We start from the raw sequence: 9618 nt of genomic DNA, 5'->3' as shown, positions 1-9618 counted from the left end.
TTGAATAGGCTTGAGAAAAACGTTTTGATGGCTTCTTGTTTCTTAACGCATTTCATTTTCTTTACAGCAACCTCGTATGTATCTGTATTTAACCAGAATGAAAAGAACATATAAATGATAGTTATAAATGTTTGGAAAAGATGAGGACTAACCACAGCGATAAAGTATCCTAATATTATATGTTGGCCAATTTTCATTTGGCGATGAATTTCGCTTTGCCAATTTTGATCCGTTACTTTTTGGAAACGAACAAACTTCGCTTTCTTCATCAACCCAAGCCTTTGGTACAACAGCAACACTAGCCGTTCCCAAGAAATCCACAACAAGAAATCTGTCACCTGTATTAGTCATTTTCCTGGAAAGAATTGTGAAAAATGACTTTAAATAGTGGAAACATAAGCATAAATATAGAATGATAAAAGCAAATTAATTTAGGTGGGAAAAGCTATAATGGTTTGCAGGAATAAATGCATGCTTCAAACCCATAGCTATATCCCTACCATTCTTATGCAAAAGATCGATGAGGAGCCACTCCTCAGCAGCACCGATAATTTGGTACTTCTGGACTTTTCGCAATACGTTGGAAACTTTCCACGGCTTTAAACTTGATGAAAGACCACTAGCCTTCACAACACCAACAAGAGATGAGGCGCAAGGTTTTGAATAAAAGTCCTCAATTTTTCAAATGTTCGGCCAATAATAACACTGACACCATCTTCATTCTAAGCAATGTTCTCTACTACAACATATAACTTATCTTCCACCACGCAACAGTTATCACATTCACGCACGCCTATGACAAAGCCATTCAATTCGACTTTCTTAAATTGTGGACCACCACACCCGGGGAGAAGGGGACCATTGCTGTGTGCCATTCTAAAAGCTGGAGTACATGCATCTTAATAATAATAATAATAATAATAATAATATTTATTTCCCAATAAATTGGAGGCCAACAAGAAAAGGAGTAACTCCCAGTACAAAGCTTGTTGACCCAGACAAATACAAAAAAGAAAAAAAAAATATACATAAATTAAATTAAAACAAAGAAAATTATAAAAACCAATAGTCATATAAAACCATAGTTATATAGATAAAATCGCAGAGGCATTAAAATATGCAATCGTCATTTGAAAGTTTTTGATACAATTTAAATTTAAAACAGGCTAGCGTATTGCTACACCTTATGTCAATTGGGAGAGAATTCCAATCCCTAACGACACGAAAAAAAATGAATGAAAAAGTGCATCACATCTAGCTTTACCAATAGCAAATGTCAAAATTTCGTGCCTTTCATTAATAATGACATAATCTAGTAAAGGAAAGGTATAATGACAGTAGATTACCCGGTATAAAAAGACGAGACTAGAAAACTGTCTCAGTGCATACATAGGTAAAAAATTCAATCTTTTTAAACGATCACAATATTGTACTCTATTGCAATTTTGCATATTATTAAACCATGACTGGTTCAATTGATAAGAAGTAAAATGTCTCAAAACCCGTTCAACACTGTCAATATCCTTTCGAAAATGAGGAGACCATACCACAGACCCATATTCCAAAACAGGAATTACCAGAGCCTTAAACGCTATAATAGCTGCTTTTGAACGGCCAAAAGTTCTATTAATTAAACCAGTCAAGCGCCTGGCTTTAGAGGTAATGTATAAGACATGGTCAGCCCATTTTAAATCACTTGAAATAAAAATCCCAAGTAGCTTACATTTAAAGACCCGAGGCAAGATTTGATTAGAGACACAATAATCAACATTAAATACATTGCGACGTCTAGTTAAAATAATATATGAACATTTCGATACATTTAGAGACAAAAGATTTCTAATTCCCCAGTCAACGATTATATTTATATCTCTCTGAAGTAACACAGTGTCCGACATAGAGCGCACAGCTCGAGAGAGAAAGGAATCATCAGCGTATTGCCAAAGGTTAGTATCAGGGGAAATACCAAGGTGAAGATCATGGGCGTACAAAATAAACAGTAAAGGACCCAATATTGATCCCTGAGGTACGCCAGAGGTAACAGGTTGATAACCGGAAAATTCGCCTTGAAAGACAACTCTCTGTTCACGATTCCTTAAAAAATCAGCAACCCAGGCTAGGATAGGACCACGAATACCAACACCATAAAGCTTAAAAATGAGGCGATCATGAGGAACAGAGTCAAAGGCTTTTTTCCAGTCAAAAATTATGACATGTACATCAGATGGTACACGTAAGTCCAACAAAGAAGCCCAGGAATGGAAAGCCTGGACTAACTGCGTTACGCAACTGAAGCCTTTTCTAAAACCAAACTGCTTTTCAGGGAGCACGCCAGGCTTAATATATTTAGAATTAATGAAATCAGATACAATTGATTCCATAATTTTACAGAAGACAGAGGACAAGGATATGGGACGGTAGGACGCCATATCAGATCTGTCTAAGGAAGAACCCTTATATAGAGGGACAACATTAACCCTTTTCCAAGCAGCCGGAAGTCTGCCTACCATCATCGAGTAATTTAAAAAGTCAGACAAAGGATACGACACACTATCACGACAAAGGGACGTTATGCTTCTCTATGTTTCTTTCTTCGTGTATTCGGTTAATTATTTGTTTTAAAGGTCGACCTGAATTGCTCATTTTCTCTTTAATCGTTTGTCAATAGTTCTCAAATACGAAGGCGCTAAACGTGTCTAGTGAGCCGTAAGTTTCAACATCATTTGTTATGTGAGTAAGGCAATGAACGTTGTAGGAAACTAAATGTCTCCCATAGATGACTCCAAAGTTTTTGACAAAGTAATCCAACAGTTTTCTAGCGAAGTTTATCATATCAACTGATAACGTTGCAGATGCTAAAAAACGAATTGCAACATGGAGACAAATATAGTGCTCATAGTATTTTTTCGGAAGTATATCTGCTAGAACTAAAGGTCCTGAGTACAGCAAGAACTGTCTGAATTCGGTGGCTTTCCAATAATTAATCTCCGTTAAAGACCTAGGCTTTCTAACGAACTCTGAACAAGTTATTCCAGAAAGTGACAGATGCCGTATAGATACAGGCCTCAATTTAAAGATGGTACTTTTGCCTTTAATCCATAAGGTTAGAAACTTACGCATAACCCCAAGGCAAACCAAATGCATATAGTCTAACGGAAATCCTGATACCATTTTCAAGTCTGGTATTTCTTCTAATATTGAATAACCTACATGGTGTTCCTAGGTGTCCAACTAGGCTTAGCTGTGCGATAGTCTCTAGCGTATACTCTGTCACCTATGTCAAAACTTTTGTTGTTTACGGTACTTCTTCTTAAGACTTGAGAAGTTTGATTTTTCCTGACCGTAGCATTAATGTCTGGTTTAATTAGAGTTAGTCTAGTTCTAGGAGTGCTTTTTAAGAACATATTCGCCGGGGTTTCTCCCGTTGTAGCATGTGGAGTGTTACGATAAGTCAAAAGGAATTCATCTAGTTGTTGTTGGATGGATGTAGCTGTAGACGAGTGTTTCAGTTTACGTTTAAGGGTTTGTACAAATCTTTCCGCTTCTCCGTTTGTTGCGGGATGAAATGGAGCCGAAAAAACGTGTTGAATTCCGTTATTAGCGGTGAAGTTTGCGAATTCAGAACTGGTGAAACACGTTCCATTGTCACTTACTAAACATTCTGCCAGTCCAAAACGTGAGAACATGTTAGTAAGAGATTCTAAAGTTTGTTCTGTTGTTGATGTTTTTGAGATGTATACTTCGGGCCATTTGGAGTATGCAACCACTGCAACGAAGAACATGTGGTTTTTGAATGGGCCCGCATAATCCATATGTACCCTCTGTAGCGGTCTGTCCGCATGAATCCAGGGGTGTAAGGTTCCTTTTATCGGGTTTTTACTAAGTATCTGACATTCTGAACGAGACTTGACCTTTGATTCCAAGTCCTTGTCTATCCCCTTCAAGTAAACAAAGTTGCGAGCGATATCCTTCATGTTTACTATACCGGGATGATTTTGATGTAATTCTTCCAAAACCTTAGTACGACATTTGGTAGGTATGACTACCCTCATTCCCCTCATAAAACAACCTTGAGTGGCTGTCAGGTCCTCCTTTCGAGCGTAATAAAACTTGAGATCGTCATTCCAATTCTTTGCAACGGAATTTGGCCAACCCTGGAGGGTAAATTCCAGTACTTTTGACAGCAGAGGATCATGGCGAGTAGCAGAGGCTATGACGGAGCTCGTGATAGGTAAACAATTTAAGTGGTTTAGTTGGACCAATTCGGCGCCATCTTCTTTGTTTGGTACGGTGATAGCGTGCGGTAGTCGTGAGAGCGCGTCCGCGTTTCCGTGTGAATTACCCGGTTTATACTTGATAGTATAGTCGTGAGCGGCGAGCATGACCGCCCAGCGCTGGATGCGTGAAGCCGCCAAAACCGGAAGACCCGTATTGGGACCGAAGATTCTTGTCAAAGGACGTTGGTCGGTAAAAAGGGTTAAATGGTGTCCGTAGAGGTACGAATGAAATTGTTTTATGCCGAAAATGATAGAGAGCGCCTCCTTTTCAACGTGCGCGTAATTCTGTTCAGTTTTAGTCATTGTTCGTGAAGCATATGCTATTGGGCGTTCATCGCCATTCGGCATGACATGAGCTAAAACCGCCCCTACTCCGTAGGGTGACGCGTCGCACGATAAGATTAATGGCCAGAGCGGGTGATAATTTACTAATACGCGGTCCGAAGATAGGTCGTTCTTGATTTATTCAAAAGCTTTGTGGCATTCTAGAGACCATTCCCAAGGGGTATCTTTGTGAAGTAGTTGATGTAACGGATACAGCTTTAAACTAATGTTGTGGATAAATTTTCCGTAGTAGTTGACTAGTCCAATGAAGGAACGTAGCTGCGATACGATTATCGGAAGGGGTGCGTTTAAAATCGCAGTAAGCTTCTTAGGCGTTGGGTGTAGACCCGAGGTATCAATGATATGTCCGAGACATTCTAATGAGTCTTTAAAGAAATTACACTTATCATTTCTCACTTTTAAACCGCGATCCGCCAGACGAGTAAGAACTTTGTCTAAATTCAAGAGATGCTCTTCGTCCGTTTTGCCTGTAACTAAGATATTGTCTTGAAAGTTACGGGTAGAGTCAAGACCAGAAAGGACCTGTTCCAATGCTTTTTGGAAAATGGCTGGTGATGAAGCGATGCCGTATGCTAGTCTAATTACTTTATAAAGTCCTTTAGAGGTGTTAATCGTAAGGAGTTTACTAGTAGCTTCGTCTACTTGAATCTGCATGAAAGCCTCACTGAGGTCTATTTCCGTGTACCTTTTTCCATGTGACAACTGGTCAAACAATTCTTCTATCCGTGGCATCGGATGGTGTTCTACTTGTATCGAGGGATTTACCGCTACTTTATAATCGCCTCATAGGCGAATTGAGCCATTTGGTTTGACTATTGGAACCACAGGAGTAGTCCAATCACTGAATTCAACTGGAGTAATTATATTTTCGCGTTCCAGTCTTTCCAATTCGAGATCTACTTGTGGGCGTAGATCGTATGCTACGGTGCGTGCTTTACAAAACCTCGGAGTAACACCCTCCCGTAGGAGCAGGTGTGCTTTAAATGACGTTAAATTACCAATCTTAGGTCTAAAAACTTCTTTGTGCTTTTCGAGAATGTCGTCTAATTTATTCTCGTAGTCTCCAGAGGATAATTCGGAAATCCTTCCCCAGGAAGAGAGCAATTTCTTCCAGTTTAATTTGAGTTTGTTGAGCCAACTACGTTCAAACAGAGGTGTGTTATTTCCCTCTATAATGTACAGCATTTCCTGAATCTCCTGTGATTCATAACTAACGGTAACTTGTATAACCCCTATTGGCAGTACCGGTTCCTTTGTATATGTCGAAAGTTTCTTCCGAGTAGCTTGAATAGGAATGTGTTTAAATTGTTCGTCATATAGTGTCGTAGTGTCTTTGAGATAACCGATACGGCTTCAGCAGTATCTAGTTCCATGGACAAGGGTTGTTGGTTGACTAATACCTCCAACATTATCGGCGAATCTTCACGAAATTTAACGAATAAATTTTATTCTGGAAAGATTCTTCGTCGTCCGACTCAGAGTTGGTCTCCTTTGGTGCGGAATCGAGTGAGTGAACCTTGTGGTGCTTAGAACTCTGTGACCCTTTTGTACAGACTCAAGCTATATGGCCGTGTCTGTGACAGCGATGGCATTTAGAGCGTTTGAAACGGCACGCTACCTCAGTGTGTTCAGTATCTCCACATCTATGACACGCAGGTCTTCGGTTGTTAGAGCTTTTTCCTCTCCCGTGACGAGATCCAGAAGAATGGGTAGAGTTAGTCGTTAACCTCGAGGGTGTTGACTGACGAAAAGTTGTACGCGAAGACGTACCGGTGCTTATGGCATGGACTGTAGGAGTTGAAACCGAACCGTGCAGTTCAATGGTATCATTAGCCGCTGTTTCCATTGAGACTGCAATATCTACCGCTTGTTGAAAAGTAAGAGTCCGTTCTCACAAAAGTCTCTTCAAGATGCTATCGTTAGCAAGACCCGAGATGAATTGATCGCGTAAAACATCATCTAAATTGGCTCCAAAGTCACAACGAACCGATAAGTGTTTTAGTTCCGCGACGAAAGCCGAAATTTGTTGCGACGAGGACTGCCGACAGCGGTGAAACCGAAATCGTTTAGCCACTAACAAAGGCTTAGGGCACAAGTGGTCGCCTAAAATCGTCGTGAGCTCAGCAAAAGTCTTCGTAGAAGGAGCTACCGGAGCCGTGAGACTGTCAACTAACGAATAGGTTTTAGGGCCTAACAAGGTTAAAAACGTGGCCACCATTTTGTCGTCGGCGATATCTTGGGCTATGAAGTAAAGTTCGACGCGCTCGACGTACGGGGGCCAATCACTTGAAGATGAGTCGAAAGGTTCTACAACCGAGAGAGAAGAAGCCGCCATTTTGAGACGCCAGTTATTATGATTGTTGTAGGCTTGTAAATCTACTTATCATATGTGAGCCTATTAAACGATCTTACGTAAATGTACTCTCATTTATTGAAGTTCTTCTTTAGTTAATAAGGCTAATACAATTAATATTCTTATTTGAGATCGAGCGTGGTGTTTGCTTATTCCGACTCTGAGCGCTTCCCGGGCGCGACTGATTCTCTATAAAGATAGTGTAACGAGGGAATAACTAACCTCTCTAAGAGGTAGCACTATGGTCATCTAGGCGTAGATATTAGAACTAGTATAGAAACACAACACTAGATGACATCGCTGAATGCGCGAATGCGAAAGAAATCTGGGTTACGTTGAAAGCCATACACACCAGTTTCGACACAGTCACACTTGGCATGGTCTGCTAATAAAAAAGGAGTTTGTGAACACCGAAAAAAAACCAGCGAAAGTATCGGCGAATATTTAACCAGAAGAAACGGTCTATACCATAAAATTAAAAATGCCGGATTCGAATTTGACGATTTAGTACTGGCTGGGTTTGCAGTGCTCGGTTTGCCTAAAGATTACGAATTCTTGTCACGAAGTTTGAAAATTGACAAAAATGATTTAAATATGACTACTTTGAAAGCTAAGCTCATAGAAGAAGAAAGACGTTTACAGTTTTCAAACGGGGGCGCGAGTGTGAAAGAAAGTTCCTCTGCGATCGAAAATAAAGCACTAGCAACACAATCGGTCTCTAGAGGGGAATCTCGAGGACGTACCCGAGGAAGATATAAAGGTGGTTCTACGAGAAGAAATTTTGCAAGTACTGAAGCAAGCGGATCTTGTAAAAGGAACCCACCCCAGATCCAATCAACGGATTATTCAAATAGACGCTGTTACAAATGCCTGGAATTTGGACATATTGCCAAAGATTGTCCGTATGATGAGACTGATGTACAGAAGAAATCAGAAGAAAGAATTGGTGCAAAGTCTCACTCAGCTGCGAAGGTTCAATCAATAACTAATAAAGTCTTTGGAAAGGATAGAGGTAGCGCAGCTATTCAAAACAAGATTTTGAAAGCTACGAGACAGAAAAACCAAGCCGTTAATGTTGATAATATTTGGGTGATGGATAGTGGCGCAACTGATCACATGACATCTTATCGGGACAAATTTGTTACATTTACCGAGTGTGATACTGACATTGAAGTAGCAGGAGGAAGAACGTTGAAAAGTACAGGAGTAGGAAACACTCGTATTATATTATCCAAAGAATGTGGAAGCTGGATGCTTACTTTACGTAACACCTTGTGCCTGATCTAGGGGGCAACCTCCTATCCGTGGCACAGATCACGGAAAACGGTCTAAATGTTTCAATAAACCAAGAAGAAGCGGTTATCACGAAGGGTGGTCATATCATTGCGACGGGAAAGAAGGAAGACAGCCTTTATTACTTCACAGAAGAAGAAGACGGTAATAAAATTAAATCTAAGACAATGACAGCTAAACTAGCGTCAAAATCTGAAGACCTATGGCACAAACGATTGGGTCATCTTCATTTGGACGCTCTACGAGAATTTGCTATCAATGCCGAAATCGACATAGCAGTTAATGAAGAGAAGAATGAAGGGAACTGCGAAGTCTGCATGATGGGAAAACTCAAAGCTAAGCCTTTCCCCAAACAAAGTCTCACAAGAGAGACGGAGCATTGAGATTAATACACTCTGATGTCGTAGGCCCCATGACTCCAACGTCCAAGGGGAGGCAGTAAATATTTCGTCACTTTTATAGATGATAACACGAGATATACCGAAGTTCACATGTTACAGCAAAAGAGTCAAGTGGAAGAAAAATTCGATGAATACAGAAGAAAGGTCGAAAATTTTCAAGGCAAGAAAATTATTTCACTGCGTAGTGACAATGGGGGCGAGTATACCGGAAACTCTTTTAAGGCTAAACTAATAAATCTGGGAATAGAAAGACAGCTAACAATCCCCGGCACTCCACAACAGAATGGGATAGCAGAGTGGGCAAATCAAGCTATTCTTGACACAGCTAGATGTATGCTGCTCAAATCAGGAATGCCCACGACATTCTCGGCGGATGCTGTAAATACGGCAACTTATGTAAGAAATCGTTGCCCAACAGTAGCTAATAGAGGAGCAACTCCTCTAGAACTTTGGGAGGAAAAGCCCATGGATTTGTCACACTTAAAGGTTTTTGGGTGTCGCGCCTGGGCGGTCAACATGCGAAGATCAAACAAATTTTCTGAAAGAGGTATTGCTTGTATATTCATCGGATATGACAACCATGCAAAAGCATACCGGCTTTGGAACCCGAAAAATGATGAAGTTTTTATAAGCCGTGACGTCACCTTCGAGGAAAACATTTTTTCTATGAAAACAGAGAAACAAGAAGTCTTGACTAAGTCAACATATCGCTCACTTGAGGACAGTATGTGGTGTGCGCTAAACGTAGCACATACACCAATGTACGTGACAATCAGCGAGAGGAAAGAAAGGAAAGAGAAGAAATAAATGTCTTAAATCACCAAGAACCAGAGACTGAAATATCAAGAACAGGAAGACCACTCAAAAGACCAACATGGTTGAAGGATTAAATCGTAAATAAAGCAACATCAATCAAGAAGGTAGATCCACAAACCACAAAAGAAGCGTT

The 9618-nt window shown here is 40.3% G+C and overlaps 1 protein-coding gene across 1 annotated transcript; it reads right to left on the bottom strand.

The window, feature by feature from the left end:
• Positions 1-2661: 2661 nt before the first annotated feature.
• LOC149685811 (uncharacterized) lies at positions 2662-3171 on the bottom strand. Its single transcript, XM_089871060.1, has 2 exons — positions 3117-3171; positions 2662-3017 (listed from the first exon to the last, which is right to left on the bottom strand). Exons 1-2 carry the CDS (start codon positions 3169-3171, stop codon positions 2662-2664), a joined length of 411 nt encoding a protein of 136 aa, XP_089727186.1.
• Positions 3172-9618: the final 6447 nt, after the last annotated feature.

This window comes from Phalangium opilio, unplaced genomic scaffold, assembly GCF_054372755.1.
Source record: "Phalangium opilio isolate 3A_F unplaced genomic scaffold, DU_Popi_V2 ptg000032l_1, whole genome shotgun sequence".
NCBI classification, from domain to species: Eukaryota; Metazoa; Arthropoda; class Arachnida; order Opiliones; family Phalangiidae; genus Phalangium; species Phalangium opilio.
Note: the sequence above shows the minus strand (reverse complement) of the source record. Positions and strands in the feature narration are given on the sequence as shown.